The sequence below is a fragment of the Podarcis bocagei genome (assembly GCF_964188305.1).
Source record: "Podarcis bocagei genome assembly, chromosome: 2".
Classification (NCBI taxonomy): domain Eukaryota; kingdom Metazoa; phylum Chordata; class Lepidosauria; order Squamata; family Lacertidae; genus Podarcis; species Podarcis bocagei.
Window position 1 is genome coordinate 31,470,976 of NC_138126.1, and position 25,203 is coordinate 31,496,178.

Sequence of the window (25,203 nt, forward strand, 5' to 3'; positions counted from 1 at the left end):
CAGTTCTGCCCAACATGCAAGTCAGGCTCCTTCACAGTGATGCATCTTGTGAGAATGCACACACATCCAGCCTTCACCATTAAGCAGCTTTGGTTTTGCTCTATTACAGCTTTATATTGTTTGTGACGAATCATTTAGTGTCATGAGTTGCATTCATTATCTCCTCCATAAGAAGATCCCTGCTGGATCTGATCAAAGCTCCATCTAGTCCAACAGCTGGTTCTTACAGTGGCCACCCAGCTGCAGATGGGAAGCCCACGATCAGGACATTAGCACAAGAGCACAATCTCCCCACTTATGCCCCCAAGCAACCAGGATTCAGATGCAACACATCTCTGACCCTGAATGCAACATATAGCCATAATGACTAGTAGCCACCAATGGCTTTATCCACCATGAGCTACCTAATCCGAGGATCCCCAGTTAGATAGCACTCTACAGGCTCCTGTCAGAAAAGATGGCATTTGCACAAGTTCTCTCTGCCCTGATTTGTAAGAAACGTCATTCATAATTTAATAATTGAAAATAAATAAACGGTTTTTGATTTAAAAAAATTAAACACTATGCTAAACTCTTTTCTAAGAACGTGTCCAGCACAAAGAACTGAATGAAGCAAGCACACAATTTGTTTTTTCATTTTAACAGCCAGTTGTGCAGGATGCAGTTAATATTAACTTTTGTGAACTTGAAAGTTCAGGGTCTTATTGAACATTGTGTGCTCTGATACACAGAAGTCTTGTGCTTGCTGTAGAACGGCTGGTTTGCCTTTCTAGACAGAAAGTTGATTGCCAGCTTTCTATTCCATTCTCAGAAGGATGTTTGAAAAGTGGAGATAATCATCTGGAAACACAACCAAATATGGTGGGGAGTGAGGATTAACACCACGCAAATACCAAACAGTATCACTGCAGCATAATGCTGTTTTAGAAGTGGAAAAAAATGACTACTGTCTATATTATCCCTAAGAACAGCTAAATTATATACCAGATTATCTCAGAAGAATTTGCACATAACAAACAACAAGCCGTGCTTCCGCTGGTATCATGGAAAAAGCAACTTGTTGATCTCACTACCAAGACAGCTGAGGATTGTATCCAGCATTAGCCCTATGCAGAGTAGGCCCACTGAAAATAATGCACATGACTAACTTGGTTCCATTCATAGCAGTGGTGCTACTCCAGGTATAACTTGGTTGGATACAACCCTCAGTCCTTTGCACATAACACAGAGATGGAAGGGATGGGTATGAAGACAAGTCAGAAATGCACATGACTTGTAGAGTTCCCATTTCTGCCACAGACTTTCACATTGAGCGCAAAACTACACGTTTGCAAGACCTTCCCCCAGGCATACATCTGTCGTTCCTCCCTGCACTGCAAGGAGCAGGGCTTTCTTAGTAGTGGCATCTTGCTCCCTAGAATCTTGACAGTCTCTCAACCTGCCTTTGGAAGACAGTTTGGTACAGTAGCCCTTCCCGGAGCACTGCTAAAACTGGCTCACTTTTCTCCCTGCCTCTGTTTCAATGACTAGATTGTTATTTATTATACAACATTGTTGGTTTTTAATTTGCATTAAAGCCTGAAATTTCAATGTAAGCCACCTTGAGGGCCTCTTTGTGGGTGGAAAGGTGTGGTAAAAAGTGATTAAGAACAAATACAGATAACAATTTGATTGTGGCGAGCTTCTATAGTTATGCATTTTTTTAATTTAAAAAAAACCTCTTTGAAGGATGATCATGGTTTTTTTACCCCACCTTGTTATGAGAAAAGTGGTTCGCTTAAAATACTGGCCACAAGAATAAAAACGACAAGCTCATCTTTAAAACGACAATTAGTAGAGCAATAAGCAGCAGGTTAAAAAGAAAAACACAGAGATAAGACAGAAGAATGAAAATTGTGTTGGAACAGTATCTGGGTTCTTTCTAAAAGAGACACGGGATGGAGAAACAGATTTCATTATTGAGTGTATGGATTAGTGCACCAATGACCCAAAACACGTTTGTGCTACCTGGGCATTGCAAGCAGAATATGCATCAGGGCAGAGGGACAGAATAGGTTTGCCAAATCCCCTTTGCTGAAAATAAGCATTAAGTTTGCCTCCCATTACCAGTACGCAAAGCTCAGCGGCCCAGCAAAATTTTTGCTACTTATGCTTTTGTCTCTAGCACTCGCTCAGAGCATGTCCCCCAGCTTCTTATACAGAGCAGCAAACATTTCAGGAATGACAGTTGTTCAGAACTGCTAAATATTTGTGAGCTCTAAAAATTCCTCTACTTAAACCTCCAGCCTCTCTCCAGCCCAGCCTCCCAAGGTCTCACATACCACAATATTTGCCTGGATATCAGCTCGCAAAACCCAGGCTGAGACTGGCTGAACCACCCTCCATTTATACTTTTGTCATTGCTCCGGCCAATCACAAAGCTTTTATTCTGTAACCGAAAAGGGATCAATGTGCCTTTCGGAGCTATGAAACAGGAAGAAGTTCCAAGAGTTTGGGTTACACGCACACATGCCCCCCAAATTGCTTCACAACTGTTGAATCGATATCTTTTCCCACCACTCTCCATTCCTTCCTGAAGGCAACCCTCTCAAAATCCAATTGCAGAAGGGCTGTATAGCAAACATTAGCGATATCTATTTGTTTGCATCCACAGGTTGCATTAAAGGCTGGATTGCTTGACTTGGACCAGAGAGACCCGGGTTCCGATGCCTTAAAGCTATAGCACCTACCAGCTTGGGATACATTGCTCCCAAACTCTCTGGAAGAAGAGCAAGATCTGAAGCAATGCAGAAAACTAAACAATACTGTGCAGGAGAGAAAGCAAGCAACACCTTAAGCGACCTTAGCTGGAATCCTGCTTAAATTGACAATAATGCATTTATTATAATGTACAAGCAATGGTTGAGAAATGAGTTGCTCGAATAGAGTTTCCATCATCCACTGCCACTGGCCCCACTGGCTAGAGCTGATAGGAGTTGGAGTCCAACAACATATGCAAAGTCACAGGTCTGAGATCCCCAGAGATAAACCCTAGGCTTGCTGGTCAGCTTTAAGGAAAACACTGGATCTCAGATTCAGGTTCTTATGTAAGAAGATAGAGTGCCTAGGATTTATTGGAGCTATTATTAGGATCAGCGCAATTAGCAGTGCCGAGCATTTGTGAAAGTGCCTCATACTGTATACAAACATGGATTAGAAACCGCTCCCAAGCATCCAGTGCAAAAAAAAGGTGGCAGCTCTCCATCTTTAACTGCAGGCAGAAGAGGATGGTTGAAGTTTGCTGGGGCAATGGTCAATCTGCATTAACTGGTCTAGAGCACATGCAAGAAAAAGAGAAAGAAAGCCAGTGACGAAGATGGTACAAGCCATATTCCAACTTGCTTTCTAGGGAGGGGAATGGAAGCTGGGCTTATACATGCAGCAGAGCTGTACGGTGCAGCATTAGTGTTAGAAAGTGAGATATGAAAGCTAGGAGCTAAATAGCAACTTAAACCTAGGTTATGGGCGCAACAACAGAATGTCTAGGCGCACTTTTTTTAAAACAAGAACACAAAGCTGAAAATGAATGAACTGCTGCCAAAATATTATGTTCATTTTTCACGTGCTCTAGTCCTTCCCCTGACCACCCACCCTAATATTCTTAAGAGGGTCTCTTCTCCAGTCTTCAGAGAGCGGCTGGAAGTGGGGAGGCAGAAAAAGGTCCTTCTTTCCTTCTGCTGTGCAGTTTTAATATGAAATCTTAGGTGCAGTACTGCACCCAGAGCCCAGAAACTGCTCCCGCTAATGAAATCCCCTGTTGCAAAACGCACCTAGAACACTGGGAGTTTCGAACACTGGACTGTATTATTGCAGGTGAGAAAGTACCATTTCTTCAGGTTTCATGGAAGAAGAAGAAGAAGAAGAAGAAGAAGAAGAAGAAGAAGAAGAAGAAGAGGAGGAGGAGTTTGGATTTGATATCCTGATTTATCACTACCCTAAGGAGCCTCAAAGCGGCTAACAATCTCCTTTTCCCTTCCTCCCCCACAACAAACACTCTGAGAGGTGAGTGAGGCTGAGAGACTTCAGAGAAGTGTGACTGGCCCAAGGTCACCCAGCAGCTGCATGTGGAGGAACGGGGAAGCGAACCCGGTTCACCAGATTACGAGTCCACAGCTCTTTACTGCACCACAATGGAATCATGGAATTGTAGCGTTAGAAGGGGCCACAAAGGTCATGTGATCCAACCCCCTACTGTGCAGGAATATTTTGCCCAACGTGAGGCTCGAACCCAAGACCACCATGTTTTTTAAGCCAGTCCCTGCAGGCAGAAACCTAGCATAGCAAGCGAAAGCATATTTTCAAACTGCCTTCCTAAACTGCTAGTTTCCACCGTCAACCCCTAACATACAAGAGAATTCAGAAATTGTATTCCCCCCCCCACACTTTTATTCATGCCTCAACCTCTACATTCAGTTACCTGTGCAGATCCAGCTTGCAATATGCAATAGCTTAGCATTTGGTAAGCAGGAAGGGAGGAAAACCTAACTATACAACATAAAGTGTTTGCATCCTACTAAGTAGCACATAACTCCAGTGCTGGCAGCATATTTGCTAAACCAGCCAAGTATGTTAGGAGCGATCAGCCTCCTTTCCCAAAGTAAAAATAGCAAAACAACAGCATTTGGTAGCCTTTGTTCTGCCATCTCTTTAGAATTAGCCTTGCAGACAACCAAATGTTATTCTGTCCAGCTGCGGAGCCACCAGTTCAAATTATGAGGGCGTTCTATGCATCTTTCCAGGGTTCAAGGAAGCTGCGGTGAGGTTGAGCAGACCCCCAAACGCCAAACACAATTTACCCTCACGCTTGCAAAGAAGCCAGGCGTCCGTCTTTCCATTAGAGAAAGGGTGGAGAACTTGGCGCCCTCCAGATGTTGCTGGGATCCAACTCCATCAAAACCCAGCCAGCGGTTAGGAATGATGGGCCCAGCGATGCTAGCAGGTCACCACTTCCTCACCTCTGCACTGAAACTGCCAAAAAAACACACACAAAATTGGCCAGTGTCACAGAGAGACAGGAAATGACCTGAGCCAACCCTTGAAGGCTTTTCCACCCGCTTCCATCTGGCCACTGTGTGAACAGCTTGGTTCCAGGCTACTTGCCTCCAAGCTTCAATTCCTGGTGAAACTGCACCAGGCTGTAGCATCAGAGCCAGCCAAGGGGACTGGAAAAAGACACAGCATAGTAACTGAGAGCAAGGGGGTTGCTCACCTTGCAAAGCAGAACAGGGAATAACATGGCCATCTCAATGTGGAAAGCCATTATTAATGATCCAGCGTCCACTGCGAAACATTGCATGACAAATACAACATTCACGGCTTCCTCTCGCACGCCTCTCATTTTATACTGCCCTCTCACCAACTCAAGGGCGACGTACGCGATACCCACCACCACCGCTTGATCTTCACAACCAGCCTACGAGGTAGGTCGCTAAATAGCTGAGCAGGGGTTTTAGGCACTGTAACGCAATGGCTAATCTGGAGGAACGCCTAGCAATCTGCAAATGGTGTTTTAGTGGTTGGAATTGTATTGCCCTAAGTTCAGGTTGCTTTCCAACTGCAGTAGAGGATTTGTGCAGCCTCCAGGATTTGGAAACACTAAAATGCCAGTCAGCTCAATTGGTCAGAGCATGGTGCCAATAATGCCAAGGTGGCTGGTTCGATCCCCATATAGTCCCACCTGCATATTGTTGCACTGCAGGTGGTTGGACTAGATGACCCTTGGGGACCCCTTCTCTATGACTCTGTGATTATTCAGTCTCCAAGCTGAAATAGATAGGATCTAGAAATAACCCTGGAGCAGGAGCACTATTCAAGTTACTGAAGCACTGCTCACTGCCCCTTTATTGCCATGTTGCATTCCCAAGAAATGTAAATCTGCAATCATACTGAATCACAGAATCACAGAATTGGAGAGATGGAAGGGACCCTGAGGGTCATCCAGTCCAACCCCCTGCAATGCAAGAATCTCAACTAAAGCATCCATGGCAGGTGGCCATTCCAACTTTTGCTTAAAAACGTCCAAGGAAGGAGAATCCACCACCTCCCAAGAGAGACGGTTCCAATGTCGAACAGCTCTTACTTCAGAGCAGCAATACTTAACATTTCTAGCTTTCAAGCTGTCAATATCACTTTGGTGCAATCCTTATAACGAGGCTGTAATGCTAATTTTATTATCCCCATATTGCAGATTGGTGTGTGCGCGCAAGGAAAAGTGATTTGCCTGAGGCCACCTTGTAAGTTTCATGGCACAGGTGAGATTCGAGCAAAGTACTTCCTGATTAGTAGCACAACCTCTCTCTGCCACTGTGCAGAGAGTACACCAAGTAAACACTGAGTCAGAATTCAGTTTTCTACCTGCAGGATCCAGCCTTCCTTGACGTACATGCACAATTCACTCGCACCTAACAATGAAATCTGTCTCTCTCTCTTTCATTCCCTGCATTTAACATAACCACCCGTCATCGACTACCTGAATTCTACCAAACAAGAATTGCCGCCACAAGAGACCGTCCTCTGTCTCAGCAGCAAACTTCACAGAGAGCTCTATCCCCAGATCAAAGCGCCACAGTTCTCTTTTTATGCGCCGCCACAAGCTTATGCAGCAAAGATAACAAGCGTACGCACCATTCCCCATTTCACGGGCAGCTCGGCTATTGCAAAGTCATCCGTTTCAATTAAATTAAGCTCATCCTGCTCTGAAATGTCTTCTGCTTAGAAGCTGGGTGCCAAGCACAGCCGCCTTGTAAAGTCCGGCAAGCGTCTTCGCTCACAAAGTTGAGAGCAAGGAGAGGAGACACTTCCCTTCAAGAGCAATCACTTGCTTTGCCAGTCTTAAATGTTTGGCAGCCAGGAGGCTTGTATCTATTTGGCTTAGTGCTTCTAAGAAGCCAGCTCCTTCAGCCATGGAGACTGCTAATCTAAGCAGGCCTTTCTTGAGAGTAAGCCCTATGGAGCACAGTTGGAGTTAGTTCCCCGCTAACAATTGTACTGCAGTAATCTAATCCAATGGGACGCGGGCAGCACTGTGGTCTAAACCACTGAGCCTCTTGGGCTTGCCAATCAGAAGGTCGGCGGTTCGAATCCCCGCGATGGGAGTGAGCTCCCGTTGCTCTGTCCCAGCTCCTGCCAACCTAGCAGTTCAAAAGCACGCCCAAAAGTGCAGGTAAATAAATAGGTACCGCTCTGGAGGGAAGGTAAACAGCGTTTCATTGCGCTGCTCTGGTTTCTGTGTTGTGTTGCGTCAGAAGCGGCTCAGTCATGCTGGTCACATGACGCAGAAAAACTGTCTGCAGACAAACGCTGGCTCCCTCGGCTTGTAAAGCAAGATGAGCACCGCAACCCCAGAGACGTCTGCGACTGGACTTATCTGTCAGGGGTCCTTTACATATTCTTTTTAAAAAAAATCTCTAATCCAGAACATTGTCTGTGTGTGAGAGAGCCAGGGCAGCCCAATAAATTTTGGCACCTGAGGCGAACCACAAAATGGCACTCCCTCCTCACCAGGGAAGAGGGGATGAGTGAAGATCTACATCAGGAGCAAGGGGGGCAGGAACTAATATCTACATTGGGCTCTGCTACCTGAGGTAGTCGCCTAATGGGTGGGCCGGCCCTGCTGTCAACTGATCTTGAACTCATGCACTCAAGGCTGCAATACTAAGCACATCTGCTTGGAACCAAGGCAACATTCAATACATACACTTAAAGTGCTACAACACCACTTTAAGCAGTCACAGCTTCCCCCAAAGAATTCTGGGAGTTGTAGTTTGTTAAGCGTGCTGAGAGTTGTCTCTGTTCTACTCACAAAGAGGGACTGATTGTAAAACCACTCTGGGAAGGGGAGTTAGAGGTCTCCTAATACCGGTAATTCTCAGCACAAACTACAGTTCCCAATATTCTTTGGGTGAAGCCATGACTGTTTAAAGTGGTATAACCTTAAATGTATGGTTGCCCAATGAACAAAAAGAGACTTATCTCCAAGCAAACATGCTTAAGGATAAGGAAGCAAATGTCACAATTTTAAAGTGTATTTACCCCCATGTACCTCAGTTTGGATCCCAAGAGCTGGAGAGAGAAAAAATAGGCAGAATCCAAGGCAAGGGAAGCTGGAATTGCCCATGCTCTCTGAGAGCAACTCCCCACATGCATCCCAGCGGGTACATTACACACTGCGTGAAATGAGGCCCATGCACTTCTTGGCTTCAAAATCGAGTGCAGCCTATTTTAGTATATCTATGTCCCAAAGTTGCTTAGAACTTGGACAAAATGCAATGAATGAATTAAAGAGCCTCACACTTGAAGAAAACTGGCCTAGCTGGAGCAGAAGCCTAGCCTTTGCCTGCCTCTCTCCTCTTCATGGAATCGTTCCTGGTGACAGATGAGGTTCCTACACACTTTTTCCTGCCCTTCCCCATGGACCTTAAGGTCTCGTCCTATGAGGAAGGTCAGGGTAAGAGAAAGTGTTTGGGGTCCAGGGTCACCCATACCCAGTTTTCACAAGATGCTAAACAACGGTTTAACTTTATGAGGCTGAACTGCAGTAACCTTCTCTCCTCTCCCTCTCTGGCATGGCCACGAGACAGAGATCAGAAGTTTCTGCTTCCGTTTTAGCTTAACCACAGTTTAAAGCTCCCTCCAAAACCTAAACTCTGGCTAATTAAGTACGGTTAATGAAAATAAGCCAGCTTCGTAGATTGAAGTTGGCTTGTGTCCACTAATCATAGCTGAGATCACAGTTTGCTTGTATTCAGACATCATGACAAGCTGTGGTTAGTTTAAAGTGGAAGATGAAGCCTCCAAACTCATCCTCACAGCTGGGCTGGGGAGAACAGAGAGAGAACGCATAGTTAGTGTGCAAGCTCAAGGCTCACTGCAATGTGTCCTTGAAATGCTAAACCACAGTTTAGCATTACATGCAAACAAAGCCATAGCATAGTCTTAAGTTTCAGTGCATCTCATTTCAAAGATCCTTGTTTGAACTCCAGGTATAAAACCAGTCTCTTATTACTGGTGCCCCCCTGCCCCCAGCAAGAATAAAACACTCTTAAGCCTACAATCTTACAAGGAAGACTTATCAACGTAGTTATGATCAGCATGCAAGCTGAACAATAATACCATGGACAGACTTATTTTGCATGCTCAACCCTTCCATTTCAGTTTGTATTATATGTTATTTAAGAGGGTTTGCTGGATGGCTATTGCCCATCAATGTACCTTGCCTCTTCTATGAGTACCAGTTCTTGAGGGAAACATGCATAAGGCCAATGTTTGCAAGCCAAGAAGTTTGTACTATAATTTGCATAAAACGAACCAGTCACTGAATGTGTCCCTTCTGGTCACGAAATTTTGATCTTGCAGAATATATTTCTAGTAGTAGCTAAGAACTGCAATGCAAAGCTATTCTGAAGAATATATGACAAACCACATTAGGCAGTCCTATGTGACTGGGACAAAGAAGTATTGACAAACGCATTTTGCTAATACTAGATTAGCCCCAGAACTAATTAAGTCACTCAATTGCATTAAGGAAATAAACTCTGAGAAAAAGCTGCGAGAAGCCCAACCAGAAGATGCCAGAATCCAGATGCTATAGTTGAATAATGCATATTTTAAGAAGCATTTGCTAAAACCATGAAAAGAAGGGGGCAAGGAAGACAGAGACCCTAATTCAGGAGCAGCGAATGTGTTATTCAGAAGATGTTGGTGGGAACTGTGGTCCAACAACATCTGTAAGGTACCGGACTGCTGTGCAGCTATCCAGGATGCAAAGGGGATGTTTGGCAGGCTTCTAAAGCAAAGTGCTGTTGAGATCAAAATGGCAGCTAGAGTGGTAACTTATAAACCAACAAGTTAGCTCAGCCGGTGGAGCATGAGACACTTACCATAATTTCAGGGTTGTGGGTTTGAGCCCCAAGTTGAGCAAAAGGATTCCTAGAAGACCCTTCCAACTCTGCAATCAAACCCCTGTTCAAATCTTTGCCTGTACAGTGGTACCTCGGGTTAAGTACTTAATTTGTTCTGGAGGTCTGTTCTTAACCTGAAACTGTTCTTAACCTGAAGCACCACTTTAGCTAATGGGGCCTCCTGCTGCCGCCGCACCGTCGGAGCACGATTTCTGTTCTCATCCTGAAGCAAAGTTCTTAACCCGAGGTAATATTTCTGGGTTAGTGGAGTCTGTAACCTGAAGCGTATGTAACCCGAAGTACCACTGTAATATGAAGTCACTAGGTAAGCCTTAGCCACCTAGAGGTGCCAGCTTCAACTAATTCGTCCTCATCCTGGCCCTCCAAGAACTGCGCTACTCCACCCAACCCAGCAGGGTCAGACAAACACAACTGGGTATGATCAGCAATTTTAGTGACAACATTTAGTGACAACATCTCCGCACAGCTTCATGTAGATGTTAAACAAGATGGGGGACAGAACAGAATCCTGCAGGAGACCCCATAGGCTAAGAGCCAAGGATCTAAGAAAAACTCCTGCATCACTACTTTCTGGCCGTGGCCCTGCATGTAGGAGTGGAACAACGGTTAAGGTGGTGCCCTGCCTTGCTAACTACTAATGTTCCATAAGATGGTACCACTGTAAAATAGCTTCCTGGCTACACTTTGGACAGGCCCCTGACAAAAGCCACAGAGGTGTGACTTTGCCTTCACCAGCACCAGCCTGTACCACAGGGGTAAAGAACCTGTACCCTCCAGATGTTGCTGGACTGACCACTATAACGCTGGCCACGCTGCCTGGGGATGATGGGAGCTGGAGTCTGGATGGCCACAGGTTCCCGACTCCTCCGGTACCACTTTATGGGACGAGGCAGGAGGGATAGAACAGACTGGTGTTCTCATCAAACAGAAAAACCGTGGCCGTTCTCTGCTTGACTCACCCCGTTTCGCTTCCTCGCAAAATGCACTCAGTCCATATTTTTATCCAACGGTGGAGTTTAAATGCAGGTTGTCAAATAGTTGCTTGAAAGTTAAGAGGAGCTTCTGAGAAGAGGAGGCAGCAGAAGAATTGCTTTTTGGCCCTTTTTTTGCCACCAACCCAACAGGCCTCCTAAATAATAGATGGGCACCCTTTACTCCTAAAATGAAGCAGAAGATGTATAAATAATGAGAATAAAGTCTTTAGCGCTGAGAGGTTACTAGCTCTTAAATACTTAAAAGGACTTGCATTCTTAAAACAGCTCCATCCCAAGACACTTATTTTTGCTTTCCCTGTATGATCTCTCTGCTGCCCCTGTCGGATTTGGGAGCTCAGAGAGACGTTTGGATACATGACCATTTTAAGCTGAAAAAGCAGCAGGCAAATGTGGCCTCCTCTTCTCTTTCTAAAAACAAAACAAGACCTTACAACTGAACATATATAGCTGTATCTTTAGGACAGTATTAAATAATGATGTATTCACATATTTGTACACCAATTTAATTCACATTTCTACCTTTGTGTTATTCCGAGGTCTTAGGACAGGTGGGGGGGGGGGAGTCATCCTCTCCCTTTTTATAGCTGCACAAACACTGCAGTATAGTTGCGTTGTTCAAGGTGACACGAGGCTGTCCTCAGACCCAAGACTTGAGGACTCCACAGTCAAAAAACAGGACGCGAATTCCAGCTAATTATTTATTCCCTTGGTTATTTCATAGAATCAGAGAATGGTAAGAGTTAGAAGGGTTTTATTTAATGGAATATAAAGATGCATAAATGGGGTGTGCATGAAGGTACGTCTATAATTTTAAACACACGCAATGCAGCAAAATGTGAGCCAGTAAAGTGGTTAACGGTGGGTGAGTGAGGAAAGCGGGGAACCTGGGTTCAAATCTCCACCCAGCTGTGAAGCCCTCCTCGCAGGACTGTTAGGAGGATAAAATGGGTGCAGGGAGAGAGAGGGAGAGAATTGTGTATGCTGCCTTGGATGAAAGGAGGAGATATAAATGTACGAAAACAAAATGGGCCAGTGGTGTCTACCACATCACTGTGGATGCATGTCTAAACATAGAGGATATAATCTGGTAGAAGTGTTCCAAAGTGAATTTCAAGACTTTACAGAGATTTGAACCACACTCAGCACTATACACACTGCCACGGGCATTTGGAAAGGTTGAGGGCACAAGGAGATGGGAAAAACAGATGATGAGACAGTTGGACAGTGTTCTCGAAACTACTAACATGAGTTTGACCAAATCACGGGAGACAGTGGAAGACAGGAGTGCCTGGAGTGCTCTGGTCCATGGGGCCACAAAGAGTCGGACACAACTAAACAACAACAAATTATGCTTCATTTCCCCAGGCTGAATTTTGCAGGCTGACTTATAATACCCACACCTCAACCCTTCTGTTTGGGCACTGCAGCCTACAAATGAAGAACATCCCAGGACAACGATGTGGTGGTGGGACTACAATGAGTGGTCACAGGAAGAGAGGGGAGGGTGGGAGGTGGTGTCGGAAGCTGAAGAAGAGGACTTAGTGAGCAGGGGGAGTCTGTGGCAGAGAGAAGTCTAGAACCAGAGGCAGAAGCTGAAGCAGAAGCGGGAGGGAGGCCAAGAGGCAGAGATGAGTCAGGGTGGTGAAGAGTCACAGGGGTCCCACCCACCCACCCCCCACTCCTGCTGCAACAAGTTCCCCTTCCCACTGTTTCACATAACCAGGAGAGGAATGAAAAGGGCAGGAGAGGTTGGCCGCATGCAGACACAGTCTCCGATTGCTTGGGGGATGTCCTGGAGAGGAGGGGACTTATGACGGCTGTGAGAAGGCAGGGACTTTCAGTCTTGGTAACTGATTTTCACTGAATGAGCTGCTGTGCTCATTAGGCCCGATCCTCAACCAAGTCTGTGGAGATTGTGTTTTTGCTAATAAATAGCTAGCTCCAACTTTGAACTGTGTGATTACTGACTGACCTGCTCCTGTGACACTCTCCCAATGGATCTCTGTGTGGTTGAGTGCTGTAAGGCCTGTCTCCTTCCAGTCAAGAAAGGTATCTTCTGTGAGGTCACAGAAGTATCAACTTGTTTACAATATATCCTTTTCAGATGCATAAGCAGTGGGGGAAGAAGGTGTCTCCAATTTTAATTAAAGGGAGGGGGGGAGAGAACTGTGTACTGGCAGCTTGTGAAACTAGCTAGAAAGACTGAATTCTAAATTCAGGCTCTTGTTCTTTGGGAGACCGAAAACACATTTAAATTTCAAGTTTGTAAACAGCTTTAAACACACAAACACACACACACACCACACAACCACCAAGAGTAGTTAAATTATTTAATACCCTACATGGCAATAATTTTCAAACATCGGTTGCAATTAACACTGTAATTTGAAGGATAATTGCACTATGATCTGGCAGCCCCTAAAAATGAAAGTCTGCAGTATTATTTAATAACCTTATTGTGGAAAGCATAATCCAATTTTATCCCATTAAAGGATCATATTAATTCTTGAAAAATTGTAAACAAAAGCAACTGAAGCCAACACCAAAGAACACAAGGCAAAAAAAAAGTGTTAACTTGATCTTTGTAACAGCGAATGGCAAGAACCGTGCACATCAGTTCGCTGCTAAAGAGGATCCCTTTTTACATTCCATACCCTGGTAAATGCTTACAGGGAGCGTTCTCTCTGAGATTTTCAGCACCCAGTACACAGATGTCTTGTGTTAAATTTCACACCATGTGCAAGGGTATGCCAGCACTGAGCTCAATGGGTGCGTCACACAAGCATTCAACAATTAAACGGCTGCCGTTAACACAATGCATAGGTCTTTGGAACAAAATGTGTCATCTTTAATCAATGCTGCCTTTCCCATGGAAAGCATGGTTGGCAATTGCATTGTTATAAATCTGTACTTGCTGCAGAATAGCAGTTGCCAACTGGCAAGTTATGAACCATGAACAAGTGAAAAAGGGAACCATATGCAAGTGGACTACCAACTTTTCAGAGCACCACCACAGGTCAAGAGCAGAAACTGGAGGTTTCCTTGGAAAGAAACTAGGGAGACTCTACTCTAGAGCAGGCTGTCATACATTACACTCAAAAGGTTGTCTTCTGAAAAGTATACAGGGGTCAGCAAACTTTTTCAGCAGGGGGCTGGTCCACTGTCCCTCAGACCTTGTGGGGGGCCAGACTATATATTGGGGGGGATGAATGAATTCCTATGCCCCACAAATAATCCAGAGATGCATTTTAAATAAAAGCACACAGTCTACTCATGTAAAAACACGCTGATTCCCAGACCATCCGCGGACCCGATTTAGAAGGCTAAATCCAGCCTGTGGACGGTCCAGAAATCAGTGTGTTTTTACATGAGTAGAATGTGTGCTTTTATTTAAAATGCATCTCTGGGTTATTTGTGGGGCATAGGAATTCATTCTTTTTCCCCCTTCAAAATATAGCCCGGCCCTCCACAAGGTCTGACGGACAGTTGACCGGCCCCCTGCTTAAAAAGTTTGCTGGTATACACTAAGATTTGAACATACAGCTTTGTACAAGAGCTGGATAGTCCGAAATAAGAATCTACCTGGATTCGGCCATCCAGCACCTGCCTCTCATTCAAAGATGCTCTAATCTCTGCAGCTTCCACCGCTGCTCTTTGAGCACGTGCTTCCATAAAATTGCTGTTTTTTCCCCTTATTGTGTGCCATATGGTACTATATAATGGGAACTTATACAACAGGTGGCACAGTGATCCTGCAAGACACAATTAACGCAATAAACAATCTTGAAAAAGAAAATCGGCTCAACAGCAGCAAGGTAAAATTCACAGGAGGAAAAAAATGAAATTTTAAACTACACACTACAATATTGATCTAAACCTTCTTCCTAACTGGTCAAAAGAAAGAAAGAAAAACATAATTCATAAACTACTGATTGTCAGTTGTTCAGAGCATTCTGGCATAATTATAAAAAAGCCATGTACATCTGTTTTAATCTGCAAGTTTTGTAGTTTGAACACTAGATAATGTAACTAATCACTGCAGTAATATAAACCAGGGAGACATGCCTTTTTAAAAGGAACTTCAGCCAAGAACTTGCAAGCCAGAGCATCTTCCCAAATCCTGTATGTGTCATGTTTACATATACAAATGTCAGTAAGAAGAGACACATCAAAATCCTCAACAGCGAGAAACTTTTTAAATGTTTTTTTTCCTATAAAAAGGGGGGGGGGAGGCGGGGAGGTTAACCTGTTATGCATTTACCCAGCACAGGAATTTGGAAATCAAAACACAAAGAACTATTGCAACTATTTCTTACACTTTGGCTGCAGATGGTTAGAATATGCATATGGCCAGAGGTTTTGAGTTATCTGTTAACAAAAGTTGGCAGTTTGCTTCCCTGCATACATGAAGCTGCTGAAGGGATACAAAACTTTCACTGAAGCACTGATCATTATGACCCACCCTTCCTTCCTTAACCCAGTGTTTCCCAACCACTGTTCCGCGGCACACTAGTGTGCCGTGAGATGTTGCCTGGTGTGCCGCGAGATGTTGCCTGGAGGGAGGCGGGCGAGTCGGGCGGCGAGAGGCGGGGCGGCGGCGGCGAGGAGAGGCCGCCCAGCGCGGGGCTCTCGCCGTCTGCCTGCCTGGCTGCCTGCGAGCTCGGCGGGCAGCGCCTCCATCTGCAGCGCCCGCCTCGCGGCTCTCATTCCCTGCCCCTGCCAAAGCTCACCCAGCCAAGCCGCGCTCTCCTTCCTGCCTCGCTTTGCTGCCTCCTCCCCCCCCACCCCCAAAGCTTGGAGGTTCCCCGGCAAGGGGGAGGGGAAAAAATTGAAACTTACACTTTCGTGCGTCCCTCCCGGCGTGACGCTGCGCGCTGACGTCACGGGGCTGTAATGGTGGTGTGCCTCGAGATTTTCTTCATCAAACAAGTGTGCCTTTGCCCAAAAAAGGTTGGGAAACACTGCCTTAACCAACCCCTCCAATATATATATATATATATATTTCTTTTTCTTTCTTTTTTGGCAGTGTGTTGGAGGGGCACAAGAGGAGAAATTCAGACTATTGAAGACATCACATCCCTCCCAGACACCCTCAGGGGAAGCATGTCAGAATAAGTGCTCAGGGCAAATAACTTTTAAAGAGCCTGTTTCATTCGCATTGGTAAATGTAATTGAGCCTAACATTCCACAGCTGGCCTGGGTAATTAATGCCAGCCCTTGCACAGAAATCTACCATTACATCCTTCTGCTTTCACATACATCTCAGGGTCAAATTAATGTTGTCAAAGCAGCACATGTGACAGCAAGCAGAAAATAGGACCACTGTCTTGCTTCGCCGGCATGCTGGGTTTCATTTCTTTTGTTTCCTTAAAAAAAAAATTTAAATCAACCAAAAATAATCTAAATATATCACTGAAGTAAACTGATCTTCATGGGCTGTAACTTTAGAAGGATTGATTCATGCAGCGAATTAGAAAATGCAAGAGCAATTTCTGTTGTAAGAAAAAGAAAAATGAATCATAGAATCATAGAATCATAGAGTTGGAAGAGACCACAAGGGCCATCGAGTCCAACCCCCTGCCAAGCAGGAAACACCATCAGAGCACTCCTGACATATGGTTGTCAAGCCTCTGCTTAAAGACCTCCAAAGTAGGAGACTCCACCACACTCCTCGGCAGCAAATTCCACTGTCGAACAGCTCTTACTGTCAGGAAGTTCTTCCTAATGTTTAGGTGGAATCTTCTTTCTTGTAGTTTGGATCCATTGCTCCGTGTCCGCTTCTCTGGAGCAGCAGAAAACCACCTTTCTCCCTCCTCTATGTGACATCCTTTTATATATTTGTACATGGCTATCATATCACCCCTTAACCTCCTCTTCTCCAGGCTAAACATGCCCAGCTCCCTTAACCGTTCCTCATAAGGCATCGTTTCCAGGCCTTTGACCATTTTGGTTGCCCTCCTCTGGACACGTTCCAGTTTGTCAGTGTCCTTCTTGAACTGTGGTGCCCAGAACTGGACACAGTACTCCAGGTGAGGTCTGACCAGAGCAGAATACAGTGGCACTATTACTTCCCTTGATCTAGATGCTATACTCCTATTGATGCAGCCCAGAATTGCATTGGCTTTTTTAGCTGCCGCGTCACACTGTTGGCTCATGTCAAGTTTGTGGTCAACCAAGACTCCTAGATCCTTTTCACATGTACTGCTCTCAAGCCAGGTGTCCCCCATCTTGTATTTGTGCCTCTCATTTTTTTTGCCCAAGTGCAATACTTTACATTTCTCCCTGTTAAAATTCATCTTGTTTGTTTTGGCCCAGTTTTCTAATCTGTTAAGGTCGTTTTGAAGTGTGATCCTGTCCTCTGGGGTGTTAGCCACCCCTCCCAGTTTGGTGTCATCTGCAAATTTGATCAGGATGCCCTTGAGTCCATCATCCAAGTCGTTGATAAAGATGTTGAATAAGACCGGGCCCAAGACAGAACCTTGTGGCACCCCACTAGTCACTCTTCTCCAGGATGAAGAGGAACCATTGATGAGCACCCTTTGGGTTCGGTCAGTCAGCCAGTTACAAATCCACTGAGTGGTAGCATAGTCAAGACCGCATTTTACCAGCTTCTTTACAATAATATCATGGGGCACCTTGTCAAATGCCTTACTGAAATCAAGGTAGGCTATATCCACTGAGTTCCCTTCATCTACCAGGCTTGTAATTCTGTCAAAAAACGAGATCAGGTTAGTCTGACATGACTTATTTTTCAGAAATCCATGCTGACTATTGGTGATCACAGCATTCCTTTCTAGGTGCTCACAGACTGTTTTCTTAAAATGGGGAGGGATTAAAAATCCATCCTGTCTGAAAACATGGAGTGTGGACAACACTGAGCTAAATGGGACCAGGGATCCAATTTGGGATAAGGCAGCATCCTATGTACCTAGACATTCCATTTTTAAGTGTCAGGCAGTTCATACTTTAATTTCATAATCTCTGTAGCCAACGGCCTACAACTCAAAACAGACACAAAGCCATGCAAGGAAATGCAAGTTTTAATCACATTGTCAGGCTTTGGCATTTTTTACCCACATGCAAGGAAACACCGGTTTTATTTCGTCTCCTGTCAGTTTCACCACAGGGTTTTTGTAGGTTTCAACCTCTACGTTGCAAAAGCAAGGAGGATACCTACTGGCATCCGAAGCGTTCCATCAATTTGGAAACCTATTCTTACGGGGAAGCACATTTGGAGTTGGGGCCAAGGATGGGCTTGGCACTAGGCCTTCAAAAGTGGAAACAGGCATTTATTTCAGGGGCAACTCAATGTTACTTAACAAGCATAACAGGATCCTGCTTGAGGGAACGAGTGGCATTATGTTTAATGACAAACAAGAGTTTGAATGCTGTGCAGTGGGGATCTCCAAGCAACTAGAAGGCAATCCAACACTGCTTTTACAAGACTGGCCAACCAAAGACATCTTGTTGCCTGAGACCAGTGACAAGATAGCACCTTCCTTTCCATTCTACATACAAAAGCTGACACGCAATAGAGCCTTACTCATCACTGACAATGAGACAACATCTTCCAGTGTACCCCAGGGCAACAGACTAGCTTAGAAGTCTCTTGGGCACAAGAGCTCTACTGGCTCAAGCCAACGGCCCACCTAGACCAGCATTCTGTTCTCAAAGTGGTCAACCTATGGGAAGCCTGCAAACAGCACTCTTCCCGCTAGTTCACATCCTAAACTTTGCTGCTGCACCTGTGTGGGAAGGAGTCCCCTGAAAACTCTGCCCAACGGTAGGGCCGGTCCTTTTACAAAATAAGGGGGGGAGACAGACATCCAAACTTATTTTCTGTACCCGCCCCAAAGTTATTTTGTGGGAACCCAGGCAATCTGGAAGGGTCTGCTAAGTATTAGTTCGTGCCCATCAAAACATGAATCAAGATTTAAGAGTTCACAATTTTTGCTAAGAATATTTCCAGTGTGACTTGCAGTCTCTGTGTATTAAGAAGAGGCAGAAGCAGAATGGAAGACAGGATCACTGCTCAGCAGCATGAACAAACTCTTCCTGCTTCTATATCTGGCCAGCAAGTTCCGCAAGTTTTCCTGTAAGACCTGTTTGACCAGCAGATTGGAAGAGAAGAAATGTGTCTGTACAGTATGATGCCTCTCAGAGACTAATTCCTGCCTCCAAGCCCTAGGCTAAATAAAACTTTGCCATGAGACGCATCAATAAGTGTTCTAGCAGAACCACTGCTTATCACATCTGGTGCATCTCTCATTTAAGCATGGGAGACATCTACGTTAATATCTCTGAGCAAGAAGATACCTGGATGCCCTTTGGTACGCCTTACGATTAAATGCAAAGAATACAGAGTGGCTATGCAATGTTGAATGTTCTCTGTTAAAGCTGTTCTGTTTCCCTTATGTTTTTGTTGAAAATAATCCATGAACTAGTAAGTTTTATTTTATTTATTATTTATTATGCTGGGGGGGTTTTGCGATATACAAGCAACGTGAGAAGACTTGGTCTATTGATTTGTGTCATTTATGATGATGATGATCCTTATTTATTAAACACCATAAAAAGTTATTTTTAAAAAAGAATACAAAGAAAAATTGTTACTATTATTCTAATGTGTGGCCTGAAGTTTAGCACAGATAATATGCTTTAAATGTCTCCACAGCAAAAATGTATTTGGGAAAATTTATCAATAAAGCAGGCTCAATAGGAGTAAAGAAGTAAATTTTGAAATAAAAATAATTACATTTTGTAGAAAATCTAGCAGCAGCTATAATTTACCGCCCTACATTATAATTCCACAGTCCTATGTTATAATTCTACCAACTGTGACAGGCACTAACTACTGTAATCCAACTGCTGTTGGATGTCCCATGGGTAGTTTACACCCCATAGCACAAGTACACGTAACTACGTTTATCAGCTTTATCTACAAGTCATAACTTAAAGGTGCAAACAGGACTGAGATTTGCAGTTAAGTTCAATCAGCCGAACTTCTGAAAGCATTCAGAACTGACTGTCCAAGATCATGGTGCCAACTTGCATTGCACCTGTTGAAAGGAACCGTGGTCTAAAGGTTGCCAGGCTCCATCCAACAGCTTCTGAAAATCCACTCTGGATTTGTGTAGGGTTAACTCCTTAGCCCTTTCCCTAAAGCATATTTAGGATAACGTAAAGGCAGGTTGCCCGGCAGCTTTACTCATGTTCACAACAGCAAAACACAGGGAGAAAAGGGAAGCAAGCAGGGCTGCAAGACTCCACCAACAGCCTCCGAGGAGGAATGAGAAAGCAGCTTTCTTGGCATCTTTCATTTTGCAGTTGAGAGTAGAAGAACTGCCCTGCTGGATCAGCCTGAAAGGTTCTCCCCCTGCCTTCCCCTGCTTTAGACAGGTGTCTGTGAAGCACCATAAACAGGTGAAAGCTCTTACAGGTTTACTGCCTCTGGGAACTGAGGTTCCACTTAGCTATCCCAGCTAATAGCTGTTAACTAATCAGCTGGCACGATGGTGGTAGGCTGTGAACAAAAATTCCACTTGATAATTCAGGAGTTTGTTGGTGTCCAGGACACTTGCAGAAGTCAAGAGCTTTTCAGCCAATCCCCAGGCAATGGCCTCTAAGCCACAGAGAGGGGTGGACACCCACATTGCTCTGGGTAGGGTATGGTGGCTTGGCTTGCTTAATCACAGGGACAAAAGAGGAATAAGCACTATCCCTGGCTATGACCCCTAAAAACTTGGTGGATGCCAACCAGAACAGGCCAGAAGTGAATGTCAAGCGTCTCTGCATAGGCTATGAGGGATCCAGAAGCGTCCTGTTGCTAGGGAAGTCTGAAGGAAGAAATGTTTGGGATTTCAGCAAAGCAGAAAATAAACCATTCCTGGCAGGCAAGGGGGGGAGAAGGGGGGGAGAGAGAGAAATAATCCATTTCCCATGCAGAAATCCATGCCAATCTTTTGACATAAAGCAAGGGAGGCAGCTGGCAATCACATGCCTACACTTAAGAAACACACAGGCAAGGAGTCATCTTCCAGCAAAGCAGCCGAATGTTCCAATTCGGAGGGAGGAGTCGGTCTCTCCGGAAATTCCTCTAGGTCCAGTCAAGTGAAATATTTGTTTGGCTCCCTAATAGAGTTTGCCACCAGACCCAGGGACTCACTACTTGACAAACTGCAGAAGCCCTTCCCGGAACCATCTGTGGCCAGGGGCGCTGGTGCAGTTCTTAAAAAGAACATCTCCAATTGAACGAGAACTGCAGGCGAAAGGAGCCAGCACAAGCCGTAAAACTTAGAGCCGAGTCCCCAAGGGAGATGTGTGGAGGGTGGCAGCGGAGAAGAATGCAGTTTGGTTTACCCAGGAGAATCAGAGCATCATTCCCAAATAATTACTGCCTTGGCATCAAAACAAAGCAAAGATGTTCCCCTCAGTGTCTCTCTCTCCTAGGGTGACTCCGTTATTTTCAAACTGGCAGAGGGAGGGAGAGAGGGCGAGGAGAGAGAGAAAAGGCAGACTTGATTTGTGGCTGCATTTTTCAAAAAAATAAAACAGCAGCAGTAAAAAGCTCCCTGAAGGTGGCTTTGCCCATCGCAACTTTTGCAGTCAAAGACTGCAAAGAAGCCAACTCATTCATCCATATGGGCAACAGAATGATCACACACACACACAAATACAGTGGTATCTCGGGTTACAGACGCTTCCTTCAGGTTACAGACTCCGCTAACCCAGAAATAGTACCTCGGGTTAAGAACTTTACCTCAGGATGAGAACAGAAATTGTGCGGTGGCAGCGGGAAGCCCCATTAGCTAAAGTGGTACCTCAGGTTAAGAACAGTTTCAGGTTAAGAACGGACTTCCGGAACGAAGTAAGTACTTAACCCGAGGTACCACTGTAATCTTTTTTTTGGTAAGGGGGGCAGGACAAAAACACTTGAAGAGCACATTATTTTGGGAGACTTAAAAAAAACCAAAAAACACTTTGTGGTTCTCCAGCCTTTCTTTTTTTAAAACATATTAAGAGTTCCCTATTACTTATCTTTCTGTGTGTGATCTTTTAGGAGAGTAATAAAACTCTACTTAGACCCGATAAGCATCTGAGGCGCACTCACACCCTGCATTACCCAGCAATTTCCTTCCCATAGAAACCAAGCCCTCCCCTTTTCTAAACACACCAGCTACCACCCTCATTCGCTTCCCAAGGACCAGCCAAGTAGCTGACCTGGGAGGAAGCACACCTCCCACGCCACTCAATGCAACACAAGAGCTTGTTGGGTTTGTCCACTCCCAAGGCAACTTTTATAGCTCAAACAGCGTCCAACAAGTGGAAACCAAGCCTCGTCCAGGAATGGGACTGAGCAGCAGCAGCATCTTCTTCCTGTGATGGAAGGCATGGACTTATTCCTAGCACAGAACAAAAAAAGGAGGAAAGGAACCAATGGAGTTCCTCTTTCTGAAGGCTTGGCACGCTCTTTATAGGGCCACCTCGTATCTCAGGAACTAGGATTGGAATCTACCGTTCCAAACAGAAAAAGTCCCAGTCTTCCTTTGAAGCAAGAGCAAACTTTAGCTAGTTTTTTTTTAAAATACTGCTTTTACAGGTCTGAGATCCCAAGATGTATTCAGTTTTCTGCCTGGCATTTTTAAGGGATGTGTGTTGCCATCAGGGTTTTAAGAAGCAAACCCGACCTCACCCTACGGATGGGGCAGATTAGAAATTTTGAACCCTCTAATTTGGGGGTGGATCATAGCTCAGTGGTAGAGTTTCTGCCTTGCACACAGAAGATCCCAAGTTAGATCCCCGGCGTCTCCAGAGAGGCTGACAACAAAGCTTGTCTGAAACCTTGGAGAGTCATTGGGTCATCAGTAGAGAAGATTGCTGAGTGGGATGGACCAATGATATGCCTCAGTATAAGGCAGGTTCCTACACCTTCCTATCACTCCCTCCAGCACCAGTCAGTTCCAAGGCTCTAGAATGCAACAGAATTTACCCAACCCTGATGGGTGAACTAAATCAGGACTTTCACACCTGTAAAAAAAATAATAATAATCACTTGAAACAGAGCATGATGAAGTTCACATCGGGCAGATGTGACCTTGACCCTGACCTAGCAGAGAGCCATTTTACGAAAATAAATAAGTGAAATCTTGAGCAGGGTTCAGTCCTGCTTCCATTGCTAGGGGTCCCCAAATCCCATAGGTCACCTTAAGAATTCCCAGCACATATTTCTGTCCTGGCTAAAGCAAGGCACCTCTCTAGACCCACGTCTCAAAAGCACCTTTCCCTTCATAGAACCGTAGAACTGGAAGGGACCCACAGGGTCATCTAGTCCAACCCCCTGCAATGAAGGAATTTTTGGCCCAACGCAGAGCTCGAACCCACAACCCTGAGATTTTGAGAGCCTCTACTGCCTGAGCTACGCCAGCTCCATCAACCCATCACACATCCCTTCGAGACGGGTCAAGCCCGAGGTCCCCAAAGTGTGAAGACCACCGTAGTGCGTCGTCTCTGACTTTTTAACAAAAACCAGGCACACGGACTCCACACCGAGACCAGAAGCCAGTCCGAGAAAGAGCGCAGCTTCTCCTGCGCCACGAGCCCCGTTCCCTTGTCCGCAGACTCGGTGCACTGCGGAGGAGAAAGAGAGGCTCCCCCCCCCTTCCCCAAAAAACCGCCTCCAGGACCAGCGGGAGCCTCGCCGTCGTTGCTCCGTCTCAGGAGGCGGCTGAAGTTCGTTCGCAGCCCCGCAAACTTCCCCCGAAGTCACCGGCAGCACCCCAAGAAAGCCGGCAGTCGAGGAGACAGATCTCCAAGCGTCCTCCTCGCACCAAACCAAGAAAAAAGTGGAGGAATTCAAGTCCTGCAGCGGCGAGGCGCCCCTCGCCTCCGCGCCAAAGTCCCGCAAGCGCAATCCCCGCGTCGTCTTCGCCCCCCAACCCCGCACCATGCAAACCAACCAGCCTCTTCCCCCCCCCCGGCCCGCAATTTCCTTTCCTTTTACCTTGTCTGACGGCTTTGAAAAGGACGGGGTCCTTGCAGCTGCGGATAACTCCCAGCACGTCGTAGCGGGGCAAGCCCGACACCCGGATGCCCTGCACCTCCAACAAGAGCTCCCCTTCGCCCAGTTTCCCGTCGCCTCCGCCGCCGTCCTCCTCGGCCGTCGCCCCGACGTAAGGAAACTCTCCATATTCCGCTCCCCCCAGGATGGTGACCCCCAGCTGGCCCTGAGCCCCGCGGCTCACCGCGCACTGGTGCACCTTGGTCGTCCAGTGGTTCTTCTTCTGGATCACTTTCGACATGGCGCTGCTCGCCGAGTCCGAAACAACCACCACCAGCAGCAGCAGAAAGAGGGAGAAAGGCGAGGCAGGCAGGCAGGCGCGCTGGGGCCGTCGAGCCAGCCTTCCCCGGGCGCTGCCGGCAACTTTCAAGCCATCACCGAGCAAACTTCGCGCAGGTCCTGCCCGAAGCGGCGGCGGCGGCGGCAACAGCAGCGGCGGCAGCAGCGAGCGCCTCCTCCGACGGCGCCGCTGCCATCGAGCCGGCCCTGGTCCCTCAGCAAGAGTCCGGCGCGCGTCCCCCTCGTCCTGCCGCTTTCCTCTTTCTCCTTTCCTTCTTGCTCGGCAAGCCTCCTTCCCTGCGCAGTTTCCCCTCCGTGCGGCTCCGGGTCCCACCTGGGAACGTGGAGGAAGCAAACCAACCACCAGGTCCTCGTCCCCTTTCCTCCGGGCCACTTTCCCCGCGACTTCTTTTTCCCTCAGTTTCGCCTCCGAGCGAGCGCGGCTCCTTTAAGCGCGGGCGAAGGCGCCGCTTGTTTTGTTACATTTCACTCGGGTCGCTTCTTAGCAAGACCAAAGCAGAGCGAGAGAGCGAGCGAGCGAGCAGCGATAGGCACCGCCAGCGCAGGCGCCCGGCGCAAGCTCCTCCCTCTCCTCCTCCCTGGCCGCCTCCCCTTGGAGAAAGCGCGCCTCTCTCCCCGGCATGTGAGCGCGCACAGGAGCGCCGGCGGGGAGTGAAGCCGTTGCCCTTAAGGCTGAATTGCCCATAAGCAGCAGCCCAGACCAGAATCTAGGCTGGCCAGATGTTTCTTATTTGTCCCCTTTGTTTTCCGAGGCTGGCCCAGACGAGCGGCATAAAGGTCGGCGCTTGATTCCCAGAGTTGCAGCACATGTGTACTTTTTAAAAAAGTGAATGCCTATCTATCTATACACCCTTTCTGTTGCTTTATTGAGCCGGAAGGTGCACCACCTGAG

The 25,203-nt window shown here is 46.2% G+C and overlaps 1 protein-coding gene across 13 annotated transcripts in view; it reads right to left on the reverse strand.

The window, feature by feature from the left end:
• The window catches only part of MAGI1 (membrane associated guanylate kinase, WW and PDZ domain containing 1), a 483,098-nt gene extending 458,283 nt beyond the window's left edge, over positions 1 to 24,815 (reverse strand). For 4 of the 13 annotated variants that reach the window (XM_081183951.1, XM_081183950.1, XM_081183953.1 and 1 more), the window contains exon 1: positions 23,955 to 24,812. In XM_081183951.1, coding sequence (XP_081040077.1) covers positions 23,955 to 24,252 — 298 coding nt within the window. In that variant the 5' untranslated portion in view covers positions 24,253 to 24,812. Of the gene's footprint in view, positions 1 to 23,954 lie in introns of all 13 variants that reach the window. The other 9 variants (XM_081183952.1, XM_081183955.1, XM_081183945.1 and 6 more) reach the window with 4 other exon arrangements.
• Positions 24,816 to 25,203: the final 388 nt, after the last annotated feature.